The 16313-nt window shown below is 34.1% G+C and overlaps 1 protein-coding gene across 2 annotated transcripts in view; it reads left to right on the forward strand.

The window, feature by feature from the left end:
* LOC134668127 (uncharacterized) overlaps nt 1–16313 on the forward strand; it is a 127327-nt gene that overhangs the window by 82927 nt on the left and 28087 nt on the right. Inside the window, exons 1-2 of one of the 2 annotated variants that reach the window (XM_063525635.1) lie at nt 4520–5064; nt 9626–9671. In XM_063525635.1, the coding sequence (XP_063381705.1) occupies nt 5063–5064; nt 9626–9671 (48 nt within the window). In that variant the 5' untranslated portion in view covers nt 4520–5062. Of the gene's footprint in view, nt 1–4519; nt 5065–9625; nt 9672–16313 lie in introns of those variants that run through there. The other variant, XM_063525634.1, reaches the window with a different exon arrangement.

Here is a 16313-nt window from a genome sequence, read left to right on the forward strand (position 1 = left end):
GGAACCCAAACATATAGTCAGAGTCGCAATTTTTCCGAGTACATCATGCTATGTAAATGTAAAGGTTGGGCGGTCAAGTACTCCTCAAGTGTGTTCTCAAGGGAGTTTATTTACTCTGGCCTGGTCATTATGGCCGGCAAAGTTACATTATAGTGTTATGGATATATTGAGACGGTAAAATAAACAAACACGCGAAAGACTGCGGATAAAGACGCTACTCAGTGTCAAGAGTTGGCTGAATTCGAACGTTCCTTTATGCAAAATTTCGTAGCAGAGTTTATGTAATAAAGCGGGAAGTGTAAACAAAATATAGTCCTCGGTTATAGCGATAATAAAAAGTATAAAAAGTCCCCAATCCGCATTGGGCTAGCATGGGGACTATAGCCCAAGCCCTCTCGCGGATGAGAGGAGGCCTGTGCTCAGCAGTGGGACGTATAAAGGCTGAAATGATGATGATGATGATGATAGCGATAATTATTACTGGAATAGGTTTTAAATATTATATCCTTACGTTATGTGCCTTTTACTAGCACACGTGGTCACAGGATAACTAAAAAAACATTTAAGTAAAGAAGTTGTAAAAATTACATTGTGTAACTACCCAGAAATAAAAGTTGTTAAATGTGATGATTTTTTTCGGCAAATAATTTAATTTATAAATTATTTAATTTACTAAGTAAGTAAAGAAAGGTATCATTTTTTTGTCGGTTGCAGTGTTGACATGATTATTATGGTTGTGTTGTGTGTTGTGTAAGCTGTTGATATGATAGCTTCAAAAACGGTGTCATTCCACTCTGGTCGCGGCCTTCGTTTACTTCAGCACAGCAAAATGTTCAAGCTCAAAAACCAAGCTCATGAATATTGCCCTTTAAGCCCACACTGCGTAATGAGCGTGCGTTATTGATACCGTCTCTTTTAATAGTACACGAAATTGCACTTCACTGGTTTTCGCGGTCACGGTGACGTATCGTGACCATGTGTGTTCCACTCGCACATTTTATTGATCGAGGATTACTTAGAGCCTCCGTATTTGTACGCTAATTTGAATTTTATTACTTTTAATGCACCTTGCAAGGTGCAATTGTTAAGTCAATAGTGACTGCAGATGAGTGACTGCTGATGGTAATGCACTGGCGGTGAGTTATGTATACCTAAACACTTTAGACATAAGCAATGAAAGTCGAACTAGAGTCGGACCAAGCTAACTCTGCGTGCCATTTGCAATGACAAAGTGTGACAATGGCATTAAATATCTAATTTATATGAAAATATGACGTTTATAATCACTCCCTCACTCGGTTCTGTTCGATTCGGTGCAAAGTTAGGTTAGACGGACTTTATTTGACTTGCATTAAAGTTTAGTTCGTACCTACTTAACTAAAATGTCATAATTATCATAATTTTAAGAGCCTGGCTCATTCGGTTCTTCTTTCTGCTACTGATTTGCTCTACGCTCTCTTTAGCTTGGTCCTAAAACGTACGTCTCGGTCTTCCTCTGCCTCTCTTTTTTTACTATCCCTTCAATTATGTATACTTTTTAAACTCATAAACATATAACTTACCTATACTATGTATTTAACGTAACCTAGCAGACTAAACTGCATTGGCTCTTATAAATGTTATAATTAAACAAAAATCCTCATGCGTCTAGTAGGACTTCGCCCTACACTTCCTATTACAAAGTTTTCCGTCACTGCTAGTACAGTCGCCATCAGATATATCGGAGCGGCCAAGGCGCTAATAAATATCTGAGCACGCCTCTATTGTCAGGGCGTTAGAGTGTGTGTTCAGATATTGTGAACACCTTGGCCGCTCCAATATATCTGATGGCGACTGTACTAGTAGCTACACATTTAAGGCGTAAATGAAGGAAATGAAAATACTTACCAAAGGTCGTGCATTGGACACGTCGGACGGTCAAGGCGATTCTGTCAAAACAATCCTCTTTACACAGTAACCTTGTTGGGGTCCAGACTAAACAAGGAAGCGGTCGAATCTTGACACCGATGTGGTCAACGACTCCGGAACGAGGAAGTTTCCTGGATTTTCACTTCACTAGTCACATTGTTGGAATCAATTTGTTAGAAGCCGATAAGGTAAACGACTAGCTCGACATGCTAATGCCCAATAGATGACACCTTTCCGTCACTTCTATTGACAATGACTTAAGTTTCAAGATGATATGTACTGGGACTGCGTCGAGCACCAACTAGTACGTTTACCTTATATTTTGTAATCTGTGCACTTGGTACGGAAGGTGGATTTGTAACTAAAACGAATTAACCTCTTTTTACCCGACTACGGCAACGCAAAAGGAGGGTTATGATTTTGACCGGTATGTATGTTTAATAGGAAAATTCTTGGATGTTCGTACCACTACTTATAATTCATGTAAGTATTCATTGCTTATTGTGTATGTATTTAGGAACGGTTTTATCTCATTGTTTGCTTTGTAGGGTGTTACAAACGAGAAATTATCCCAGTTCTCAGCTCAAATCTATTGATTGTAAATCGATCAATTAATCTGTTATTTGATTACTCAGGAGAACATTTTACGTGACTGAATGTTTAGTTATTTAGTTGCTTCCGTTTTTACCGGTTTAAAAATTTTATAGGCCAAGGTTGCTGCGGTATAAATTTTAGCTTCAGTATTTCAGTATGCTAAGTCGAAAGCACTTGAAATAATTACGCCGCGACCCGTCGACCCAGGCAGTTTCTAGGAAGAGTCGATACTGCAAAATGCGGCACCACATGTACCTATTATTGTATTGTTATTATATTTTATGGTGATTTGAGTTCAACATTTATTTTCAAACTCATTCAGTAAATAATTTACTAAACATTTGTTGAAAATATCGCGATGTCATTATATATTCGGACTTACGTTCTCTGGACCCCATTCTTTAAAAACTAAAAGTTATTAACAAGAGCAAACACTGTAAACCGGCAAAATTCATAAGAGTGAGGCGTATTTGTTCAATAACAAAATAGTCTATATTAAACAGCCTAATCTATGGTCTTCCTGTCTACTACATCTACCTACAATTAAATTATTGGGACACCTTTAAGTGTCAGTTGTTACTATTTCTTACGCTTATTTAGCGAAATAATTTCCTTCTTATAACAAAAACAATCATTCAGGCATACATTTCAAAACCCGTTCATTGTCAGTTTCGCAAAGGAATCTTACAAGACTACGCTACGGTCGTTTACACATTATTTATTAAGCGTCATATTCCGACGCAATAATTATGTGTTTACGATTTTAATAACGGTGGTCGTCATGTTTCACGTTTTGAGGTAATTCAAGTAGGTAATAGCAAATAGCAAACTTAGAATATTATAGTCATTTTAATGGATTGAAATGCGTCTTTTGGCACAAGGTTTTTGTTGCAAAATCTTGTAACATTGTTTAGCTTGGATAAGTATGCATAAACTACATCTTTCAATATTTTGCATTTTGAAGCATGTACGATTATTTGCGCTCACCATGAAATAGCCGGTACGTACTAAAAGGTACCACTATCAGTGAGCATTTTCCTTATAACTGAATGAAACCTGCGCGTTTATCTGCATCACCATTTTATATAGACTAGGTACTTACAGAGTAGTTACCTACACGTGGTTTTGATCTTTAAATACCTACATCGAGGAATATTACCTAATTAAAATTATGCTAAAATATTTTTACAGAAGTCAATATTAATTAGTAAATATCAACTTAAAAATGTGTTAATGTTTGTTTAAAATTCAAAGTTAAGGTCACTGGCCACGCAGCGTAACCTAGAAACACCAACTGTTAAAATCTAATTGACTACAATTACTTAAATAATGTTATGCAGGATTTTCGGCTGTGTAAACACTACTTTACTTTAGCAAACGTTTGTTTTATTTTTATGGCTGTCACAACCAAATTATAGGAGTAAGAAGAAGTACCTATCCGGGCATTTTATTAAACTTTTTTCTCAGATATCGGAATTTATATGGTAGTTCTACTTAGAATTAGGTAAGATTTCTATACCATCATTCTACTCTCTTTCTTCTCAAAAAATTTATAGAAATAGATAAGTAAATAAATAAAAATATTACTTAGGCATAGAGAGCCAACGAACGACCTGAGTACGTTGGGAGCAAGGTGTAGGCTACATTGACCCATTTTGATAACTCGTACGGCTATTGCGAGTACGCACTTGCCTTGGCAACTATTATGCATTTTTGTATACAAGTGCTTACATAATATAACATATAATACCTTATAGAGTCCTGTAATGTCTATCTATAAAACTGCAATACTTACGCACTGAAATACTAATTACGTTACGCTTGCTAGTTTCATACAATTATCAGCTTTTTATTCTAAAATTGTAATATATCTCGTTTTTTATAATTTAGTAATAAAATGTAGTACTAAAATGTAACTAAGTAACGGACAACATTTTATTTTCTAAGTAGGCCTAGTGAAAACTATGAGCACCTACGGCTGACCACCAACAAAAGCCTATCGTCCATACCGACGCACGAACGCACACGAACAAAAAACTTTAGCTTATAAGTTTATAATCAAGCGAAGTTTTTATCTCGTAGTCGATGGCTGGCCGTCGCACAGCGCGCATGTCGCCGTCAGCGCTGAAGCCCCATAAAATAACGCGCGTGAAAAAAAAAACTCCCCTTCGCCTATGAAAATTACAAAAAAAAAACAGCTAAAAGAAGCCGTCAAAGGAGTGTTTCACAAGCGAAAAGTGTTCTATTTTTAAATTCGCGCAGGCTTAGTTGGGTTTTCCGAAAAATTAACGAGTAAAGTGTAGTGAAACCGTAGTGTTTCCGTTCAGAATTTTCTCAGTTATTTTCAATCTTATGACTACAAAAGCTATTGTTACGTCGCACCTAGGAACAAAAAGTATACTTATTCAAGTGTTTTGCTTATGTATGCAAAGTGTGTTGAAAAATTGTTATATAAAAGTGGATTGTTAAGTTTTTAAAAGGATAAGTGGCAGAGCAATTCATTTAGATGTGTGTTCTACATAATATACAACGAGACACAACATGACGGCAAAGTTCGGCTATGTGAGTAAATAATTGTTTTAATAATTAATAAAAAAAACCGTTATAATCGTTTCTTGTTTTTACTGTATCTACTATATTTTAGCTTTAATTCTATTCACGTGAATCGGTAGTACTACAAAAGTACCCTCTTTTCTAGCCGCTAATTGAATGACAGACAGCAATCAATAAACACTTGATAATATTATGATGTTTATCTGGCACTTATATTTTCATATATGTTATATTTTTGCATTGTTATGAATGGAATATTTATAAATTATCTATAGATATGTAAGGGGATTGTACAGATTACTAGAAAATGCCAGTTGGAATGTCTGCAAATGCTTATTTGTTAGGTAATAAAATAATGTATTGTACCTAACAATAGTTTGTGTTAATAAATGTAGTCTATGTATATCTGGGATGGGCGGGAAATCATTGGGTACTTTTTGATGTTTATGTATTTCTCGCCTTCTGTTTTTTTTCGCACTATCTGCGATATATATCGATAGATATACCTACAACCTACAATACTAGCGTAAGTTTTTAAAATTATTTTGAAATGTTTATTATAATTATTTTTCCTAAAACTGTATCTGTGCAATAAATATTCTATTTATCTATCTATTATATAATTGTAATTAAAATTACACAATACACAGTAGATAGTAAGTAAATCTTTTTTGAATATGTCGTGTATATTACCAATCAAATCCTACGAGTTTTATTTTCAGAATAAACTTAACTATAATAATTAGTTAGATGGCATCGATTATTATTAAGTTCAAAACTAGCTTTTTTTCATCCATTATCTTGTCTATATTGAATTCCTTCAGATATCAATCATGATATTGCACCTACTAGCAGATGACCTGTGGGAATTATTAATTAGCAACGACTCGTACAGTTCATGTCCAAGATATGTTTCCACTTTTGTACCTTACTCCTTTGTAATAAGGCGATAAACATAAACATATCTTTGACGTCCATACGCACTGAGATAAACAGTAATGGCCCGTCGTGTGCGAATTAGCTTATCACACACCGTTCGGATGCTACGTACTTGATTGGATTTAAAGTATTTAAACAGTTGCCAGTCTGCGAGCCACATCATTGCCATTTGATAACGTTACGATAATTTGGGCATGTGTTTTGAGTAGGTACATGATATTATTTACACTAGAAAGAAAAGCTTAATGGACTAAAATTGAAAATAAAATTTCTAAATGCACATAAATTTACGTCGGCTACTCGGCTGGGTATTATAGTTCATTTTTTTGCATTAGAAAGAAGGTAATAAGCGATTTTGACAAGACTTTTAATTGAAAAACGCTTTTTAAAAATCAGTAACTATTACTTATGAGAGCAGAAGAATGATCGTATTAGATTCATAATTGTTACATATTTGCCGTGACTTATTTTTAAAACGTGTTTTTCAATAAAAATACCTTTTTACTAATGCTAAAAAAATTAACTTTAATGATAAAAACTGTTGTCTCATATAGGTAAAGTTTTCGTTCATGTTATCATTAGTCAGTCAGTTTCTGTTATATTATTTATGCTGTTATTTTCTTATTTGATGTTTTTATTTCGCTTGGATTGAGAAAGAAGGTTTATGTTAAAAGTAATAATTCTTGTACAAAGAAAGCGTGCTACTTAATATTTAAATTAAATTAAATCGTCATAACAAAATTTTAACAACTTACAAAGTACATGAACAATATAATTAACTTTTCGACTTAATATAAGTAAATTATCGCAAGTGAAGTTTCCTGGAATTAGGTACCTATCACACATTGCATGAAGGACACAAATATTATTATACACGTGCATGATATAAAATTAAGTATATAAAACCATCTTCTCAAGGTCACTAGTCGTAGTCGGAAGATGTATCGTATTAAAATGACATAATTTGTATGAAACCTACGGCCATTTATGTACTTCATGTAACAACTATAGGCTATTTCTATGATCCTACCCCTCGAAACTCGCATTCTTTTGTTTTTTTTACATAATTATTAAATAGTAGGTATCTTTTTACTAAGTCATTATTCTGCTAACAACATGTACCTAACTATCTATTATAAATATTATAATCGCGTGGCAAATCAGGCTATTAAGGCGAATTATTACGTTTCTACTATCTATTGAGTTCAGCGCTCAGGGTTTTCGATAAAAAATAATTTATGACCGATACGCAAACCATATATATTTTCTTAAATTCTCTATATGTATTAGCCTAGGTTAAATTTCACTTGGCTTATTATAAATTCATAAAACTAAAAGCTCAGATCAAGAGTGCCCTAAACTAAATCGATTGGTGAAGAATTTCATGAAAGTGAATGAGAGAAAAATCTAAATCTGGGGTCTCTACCTACTACCCTACTATACTTCTTTAATGTCTATGATAACTTACGGTTAAATAAATTTCCCTGTTTTCCTGACTTACTAACAGAAACAAAAAATTTTTTTTAAAGCGAGGTTTGAAATGTTTATACGGCATAAAAATATGATTGTTTTCAATGATTACACGACAAATAAATGCCTACGATTTTACTACTTATATGTATTCTTACTATGTATAGGTATATAGAAATAAACCTATTAGTAGATATTGGTATTTATGAAGACTACAGAAAAACTGGTGAGAATTTTTTTTGGAATGTTGATATATATAGGTACATACGAGGTACCTGCACCAAATAATTTTTATTTTAGTTACGTTTAATGTGAACTTGCAGTTTTGTCTATGGTACTAGCGAACATATAGCGAGCGAATTTAAACCTATTCACATTTAAAAAAAGAGTGAAATATTGAAAGTAGGCAACCTGTACCTTAGTTTAAAGTTGACATTCGAATGGTGAGTGCAGCTGCAGCAGATTTTGGATGCATCAAATTAAATGTTACATTAAAATGTTAACTAGTCACGTAGTATCAAATATTTTTAATTTAGTCATTTGCTTTTGATTCCTAAATAAGAATACACTCGTATTGCTACATTTTAATATTTGTTATTTAAGGTGAACATATTTATTGGTGTAAATTTCTTTTATAACGTGACCTATCTATAAGTTCATATTCTGGTTTATTACATGGCGATAACGATTATGTCAGATAGATATAGATAATATGTAAATAACTACCTAGATATAATAATATATGTACGACATCATCGTTACGGCTACTTTTGCCTGATAAATAATAAAATACTCCCTAACCAAAATTTTACAAACTAACCGTGGGTACCTACAACTACATGTTAATAAAAAGTTTAAAGTTTCATTATGTTCACTATAGTTCACGGTATAAATAGACGTTTCTTCCAGTCAATTGGGTTTCTTTATTGGAAAAATAAAGTAAGAATATGGAAGTTAACTACTTGATTTTATCTGCTCAAAATCAAACAGTCATAAGGCACGAGCGATTTTCCTGAGGACACCGACTAGACCAATAACAAGTCTACTTGAAAATGGAAAGCGCAAACACATCAGAGTATGTTTGTGTGTACTAAAACATGCCAGATAATTGAGCAGCCGACATGGAAGCGATATGTTAGATAAACCACACAAATACCTAATGTCGAAATAACTGGTTCTTGTATACGATATCTGCCTAATATTTATACCGGTAATCTTACTGATAAGTTATCTGGCTTCATTAGAAATACTTGGCTATGTTAATTCTTATGAGATTAATCAATCATAGTATCTACTTATCTAATTTGTGGAAATGTTAAACAGGGTGAACATGACCATTACCTATTTTTAATTTTACTTTTTTTAACTTATAAACTATTTTTAAAATTGAGTATAAACGAAATAAAAAAAACTAATAAATAAAATTTACCCACATATCTTAGGTCCCTCAGATCTGTCCCCGCGGAAGGGTGCCCATAAGGCTGGCTACATTCCCACGCTGAATAGCTATGCCTATTCTTTGTCCTAGGAATGAGCCAGCCTAGGGTCACCCGTTTGTTTCAAATAGTCTTATTTTTAATCAGTTATAAATGTCCCCCGCTATGGTGGCGCACACCCTTCTGTTTCTTCAACTCCCAAATCCTCGTAAGTAGCTCGTGCACGAACTTTTTTTAACCCTGCAAACAAGCATTAAGCATAACATATAGTTAGATGTAATATTATTTTGCCATTACCATTTGTATTACATGAAGAAGAGAGGATGAGTAATACATATTATGACTGAGTTTTTGCGCTTTAATACAATAATAAGGGATATGCCGATCCTTTAATTAGTAATTGGTATTATCGTCTTGTCGGTAAAACATTTTGTTCTATGGAGAAGGTCGTCCAAGTCCACCAATCCTATACAAAGGCCAAAATTTTTCTTTTATTTTTTCCTAATCAGAACACGATACCGAATATGCCCTTAAAAGGAATACCACTATTTTTGTTACATCCTGTATATTGCTGTTATTTGCATATCATGATATTGTAAAAAACATGAGATAGCTAGCACTTTTAATGTTAAACTAATGTAGACAGACATTTATTTAAATCCAATTAGATTTAATTCCAACAAGATTTTTCAATGAAATAAAATTTTCTTATCTTTTTGTTTCAGGTTACCACAGCTTGCCGTCTCTGCGAAGATATTGTGCCTCCTGATGGTAAGTCATTATTTTTATAATTGAGGTATTTTGGAAGGTAAAATTATTTATTAACATAAGTCAGATATAGACATGTGACTAAATGTATGCCTCACCTTATCCTTATATGAAAATAATAATAGGTAACGTGATTTCGAGACATTAACATATGTATGTAAAAGATTGTGAATTCTCTCACACCAATCGTGTACTAATTACGTAAAAAACAAGTACTTATTGATAACCTAAATAGTAGTTAATAGTCTAATTAGATAATATAACAGTTAAGTTTGAATTACTAAGTGAAATAAGCGGGTTACATGCAAAAGGTCAGTTAACCGGCAAGGATTAGTAATTTCAATCTCGGACTATTCTGTTCGCATTTGCCATCGTAATGAGAAAACGTCAGCCTTCCGAGTGACCCGTGCGACTAAATGAAGTGCATATTTATGACTATTAATTACTTTTTAACCCACTTGCTCGTAACGTTAAACTTATTGAACCGCTTTAAGCCTCATAACCCTAGATATTACGCACGAGTGTTTTTTAGGGTTCCGTACCCAAAGGGTAAAACGGGACCCTATTTTTATTATATTATCTCACTTGTGCGGTAATGTGTGTATGATAATCGAGTTAAGATTGTAACTAATTGCTAATAATAAGTATGGAGAGGGAGTTTTCTTAAATTGGTCGTGTAGATTTAACAAGGATTACAAGCGCCTGGGCCTGGGCAGCCTGGCAGCCGGTGGGCACCTATTTTAGATGTAAGCTAGTTATTAATTTAGTTTAAATAGTAGTACTATTGTATATATATCTTATATGTAAATAAATGCTTTAAGTAGTGTTTAAGATTTCCTGAACACGGTTGATCAATGTCGTCTTATTATTTACTCCGCGAATTTGATCGAATCTCAAATGATTACAATAATCCATAAAAAAAGAAAACGGCACATTTGCGTCAACGACATTGAAAACACTTATTGTTGAAACTCGTTTGCCTTTAAAAATATTTGAACAATTTTGGTACAAAACCAGTTGGGTGGGATTTTTTTATTGTTTTAAAAATCCGTGAGCTTCAATCGTGACCCCCATTTAACTGTTTCGACTGACACCTCCAAGCTTTACAAATTTTTAGTTATTTGTCAAAACAATTTTTATACTTTTTGCATATCTGACATAAGTATATATTTTTAATAGTTTTTTTTTTAATGTGACCTTATAAAAACAGAGGACGTTGTGTTATATTACTAAATAATCTAATGCCATATTTTTCAACTTCACTGTCCACTGAAATGATTTTTTTTTCTTGTGATAGTTTTTCTCACACAATTTTAACCCTAATGATGGAACCATAACAAAACGAACGATAATTGTATATTTATATTTTGAGATATAGAATTCCTCCGAATATTTTTTTCTGTTATATATGTATATTATGTATTTCCTGCACTTGTATTAGAACTAAAATATACTAGAATGAAACGCTAGAATTCTTAAATTAAGGCGATTAAATTAAACTTACATTATTTAATCAACATCGATTGCACCCAGCGCTACATCATTGAAAAACAATACACTCCTTTGTTTGGGCAGTCGTGTAAAAATGGCGCAGGCACTAGTATTCTAAGAAATTTATCATCACATTTTCTGTTTAATTCACCGGTGTTCCGCGAACGCTGTGTCGTGAAGTAAATAGTTTCTATATAATTTAATACATGGGCTATCAGAGCCTCACTCGCTGGCTGTCGCGCCCCGTAATTACCTGCGCAAGCAAACACTCTTCGATGAAGAAATTTACCTTCAGTCAATCGCCGACCACTTTTCTAATGATTGAACGGTGTTTCATTTAATGATATCCCGTATTTTTCATTAATGAAGAGAGCTACTTAGCGCTGGTGACCTAGCGGTAAGAGCGTGCGACATGCAATCTGGAGGTCGCGGGTTCAAACCCCGGCTCGTACCAATGAGTTTTTCGGAACTTATGTACGAAATATCATTTGATATTTACCAGTCGCTTTTCGGTGAAGGAAAACATCGTGAGGAAACCGGACTAATCCCAATAAGGCCTAGTTTACCCTCTGGGTTGAAAGGTCAGATGGCAGTCGCTTTCGTAAAAACTAGTGCCTACGTCAAATCATGGGATTAGTTGTCAAGCGGACCCCAGGCTCTCATGAGCCGTGGCGAAATGCCGGGATAATGCGAGGAAGAAGAAGAAGAGAGCTACTTACGTAACTAAAGAAGTAGGTACCTAGGCAATTTATATCCGGACTCATTTTTCTGAAATTTATTTCTGCTTAAAAACAATGAGGTAGGCAAGTTATCAAACTCATTTGAGGGTTAATTTTCATGATACAAATTAGTCCAAATTATTCATACTATTAAAAAAACTGGAGAGTTTTAAAGCAAATCACAACTAAGTTGTGTATCCACTTAAACAAGAATAAAATTTTAGAACACTGCAGTCAGTAGCAGAGCTATTAAGGATGCTTCACACCTACCTAATTAATACACTGAGAGATCACTGCGATTAGGTAACATCTATCGAGATTTTTTATTTATCGCAAAGTGTACATATTAAATTAAATGAATGTACGTATATGCACTTTATTCAGATTCACGTAGTAGACAGCTGTGTATTAAATTTGTAGGCTATTTATGAACGTCTGGTTACACAATTTGGTGTAAACAACCCTCGCCCGTTCAGTCAGGCGTGGCCGTCACTGCCACTCACTGCTCGTTCTAACGACCACTAATTAATGGATCCATTCAGATTGTGAAGCAATCTGAAATTAAAAAATAACAATGCATGAAGTGTGGGGTTTCAGGTCCATTACCCTAAATAAAGTAGGTAGTTAATTACATTGACGTATAATACCTAAGGACGGGCCTTACGGGCACTAAAAATGGTACTAGATCAGCGGTGTCACTTACGAATTCGAACCAATCGTGTAGTCTAACGCAACTAGTTACGACCGATCGCGCGCGTGATGCGAACTCTTCATTATTCTCATCAACCAATAGCGTTGTAGCGGTGTCACACCGCTGTACTGGCCCCATTCATGCCTCATTCTTATTGGCCAGTCCTTAGATATTATACGTCATTGAGTTAATATAAGATAAAATTTTGTACAACGGTTTCGGACTCCGTAGTACCTAAGTTAAGTTTTGCAAGGTAGTGTTACGTCTCTGAAGTAAATGTGACAACTGTGATTTGAATTTGAAACTGTCGCCACTTAAAAGTACAGCCGAAAATATGCTTAAATTACAGGAAGGTAGTTATCGTAGGTAATTTACCTAAATAGGTGCTGTTTTTGGCGAGCAATCAAGACATCGCTGGTTAACTAGGTACATATTAGTATGGCACGTGAAGCGAGTAAAAATGTAGTACGAGTAAAAATATTTGCTGTATTTAGTTAGGTACTTAAACTTGTCTACATTTCAACATAGACTTAATAAGCAAATTATTCTAATCATGACATCAATCAAATACACTAACTATCTTGCACGTCACCTCGACATTTTTCGTAAACAGTTACTTTTCATTTTATCAAATCTGCAAAATGCTGTTCAAACATTAATCACGCTTCCATTAAACTGTTTGCTTGTTTTATCTACCGAAAACAATTATTACGTAGCCGTTATCTGTCGCGTGTGTGGCCGGTTTACCCGTCAAACGAGGCATAAACCTTTAGATAAGTGTGATGGTATCTTAACTGGGCACTGACTACCTAAAGGGCTACGGTTATGCTGTTTGGGGCTTTCTTAGCTAATAGATAACCCTGGTAAAAGATCCATTACACATATATTATACCCAAATATTGCAAGATATTGTATTTACCTAAATCCGGCATTTTGATATTTTTTTTCTACCCAATAAATAAATAAAATAAATAAATAAATAAATATTACAGGACATTTTTACACAAATTGACTAAGCCCCACGGTAAGCTCAAGAAGGCTTGTGTTGTGGGTACTCAGACAACGATATATGTAATATATAAATACTTAAATACATAGAAAACAACCATGACTCAGGAACAAATATCTGTATCATCATACAAATAAATGCCCTTACCAGGATTGGAACCCGGGACCATTGGCTTCATAGGCAGGGTCACTACCCACTAGGCCAGACCGGTCGTCGGTCAAGTTGAAATACTCATTCGCTTGCCGTTTTAGAATTTATTTAGGATTGTCGTATTTCTTTCATACCTTTCTGTCATCAGCATCACTTCCTTCATATTGATATTGTCTCTCGCGTTTCACGAAGTCCATCGCGTTTTAGATTATTATAAAATAAGCGGTTGAGTAAATACATTAAAATTAGAAACATAACATTGCAAACCTTAATTAGGATTCCATCTCCAGTGTGACTGATATCATAGAACCACATAGATTAACGGCTCTATTAACATCTATAAAATAAAATGCACTTTCTACAGATTCCACAAATACGAGTATCAGACTTAACTATTAACATAATGAACGTCATTTATAATATTTGGAAATGCGACCGTTATTTCTAAATGTGACTGTTTTGACGTGTTATGATATGATTACGCGTAGTTTATATTGGTATTAATATACAGATTTCGAAATTTACGATTTGGATCGAAACAAGTATGTGCATAAAATGTACTTATTATATATTAACTAGCTTTACAAGTTGAAGTTCTCGTGAGATGATTATGAAACAATACAAGAGCACTGGAGCTATACTAAGTTTGGTTTCTTGGCGTCTTGGTGATCACCGGTGGCGAGTAATTTTGTGAAAAGTGACGAATGTCAATGTGAAACTGCCATAATTTACTTAACAAACGTCATTACCTATAATAATGTGCTGAAATATAATTATAACAGGTAGCTTCAATCATTTGTGTGTGTATAAAGGAAAATACCCATCAGGTACGACTATTTATGTTTTGTACAGTTTCAGAATAACTGTGGTCGTCTTCTTTGTACAGGTATCATGAGGTTTGCGCGTGTTACCAACATAAGTTAGATCTAGATAAGTAGGTACTTTACCCAAAAAAGGTACTTCAAGCACCAACGTGTTTACTGGTGCGTCTATTTTTAACAAATAAGATTTTTAGAGTCTGGCTACTGAAATTTTACACAAATGTTTGGCGGGAAATTCAAAAAATCTTGGGCTGGGCACACTTTGTGTAGTAGGAATAATAGTTTTGATACTAGACAATATTTTTGATTTTCTGTGCACAAGTAAGGTACCTAAGGAAATAAGTTAAATAAACGTTTACGTGCACTCAAAGTCAGCTCACATAAATTCTACCACTATTTAAAGCACTTTCAACGACAAACACATATGTTTACGTTCCAATATTTAGATTTTATGGATATTTTTCAGAACTTTTAATTTATCCGTTTCTTTATACACTTGTCCTGTTTATGAGATTCAGGCATTAATAAATTCACGTACTTAAATAAAGTAATAGGCAAATGTTAGAACTAGTACTTAAAGTATCAAAATATTTATAGAGCACCAACCTCCTAATTTGTTTACATTTGGTTAGGACTTGTAAACATTGCAGTTTTTCGTTATACAACACTACACGTCGACATCGCACATTGTCGTAATTATTTACGAGCTTAAATAATAGTTTGCAAACCTCACTCAGTATAGAAATTATTAATATTATTTAAAATAAACCCCTTATATACCGCAAACAATTTGAATGAATGACATAAATTGACAACTAACTTTTAGCTTTTTTTTAAATCATAGACAATTGGTGATACAACAACGAAATATCTGTCAACAATTTTTGGCTAGCCAGACTCTATCGGCATTTATATAATAATTCTTAAAATAAAACCCGTGCATCCTGCGTGTTTTCAATTAAAGGAAACAACATACATCATTTTTTATCCTACAAATTTTCTCTTATTAACTACGGCCTACCGTTTCCTACTGCAACAGATATTTAAAATTAAATTTTAAATAAATTTAAAACTAATACCTCAAGCTGGGTTTGATTGAACTCACGACATTCTATCGCATCGACACTCGTCGTTCTATCAACTGAACTACTGGGACCATGATCTCGTCGCAAGAATGTATTGTCTTAAGCACTTCAATTATTTTTATTTGTACCTTCGGAAGGATCCCGTGTTGTCAGTAAAATAAAAGCAGGTGTTGAGTTTAGTTTTTTTTGTGTACGAATGTGTCAAGCGTTTTATGATACTGTATCGTTGTCAACTAATTTATTTCAACAATAAATTCCGACGGGTAGGTATTTAATAATTAAGTAAAGAAACAGTCGAAGAAAGTCTTTCGACATTAAAGAGTATAAGTAATCCCAGTATTGTTTACACAAAGTTCACGTGAAACGCAATATGGCTGAGCGCCGACCGCGTCGCGGTAGCCTATGCTTTCCCACCTGAATATGACACCACCCGCCCGCATTCAAAACGTCCAAACGCATCCTTTAACATCAACCAACAAGCGACTTTCACTTGATCAAAATAAGGGTAACTATCGCTTGTATTGCACATTCCAAACCCTCAGTATGACGGATTAGCCGAGCACGCCTGACCCATTAAAACGATCGATTGTTTCCTTATTGTGGTGCTTGAAGCCGTTGTTTCTAGTAATAATTATAAATTTAATGTGATTATGGATCGAGGCTCTATCCGAAGGCCTAT

The sequence above is a fragment of the Cydia fagiglandana genome, chromosome 10 (assembly GCF_963556715.1).
Source record: "Cydia fagiglandana chromosome 10, ilCydFagi1.1, whole genome shotgun sequence".
Classification (NCBI taxonomy): Eukaryota; Metazoa; Arthropoda; class Insecta; order Lepidoptera; family Tortricidae; genus Cydia; species Cydia fagiglandana.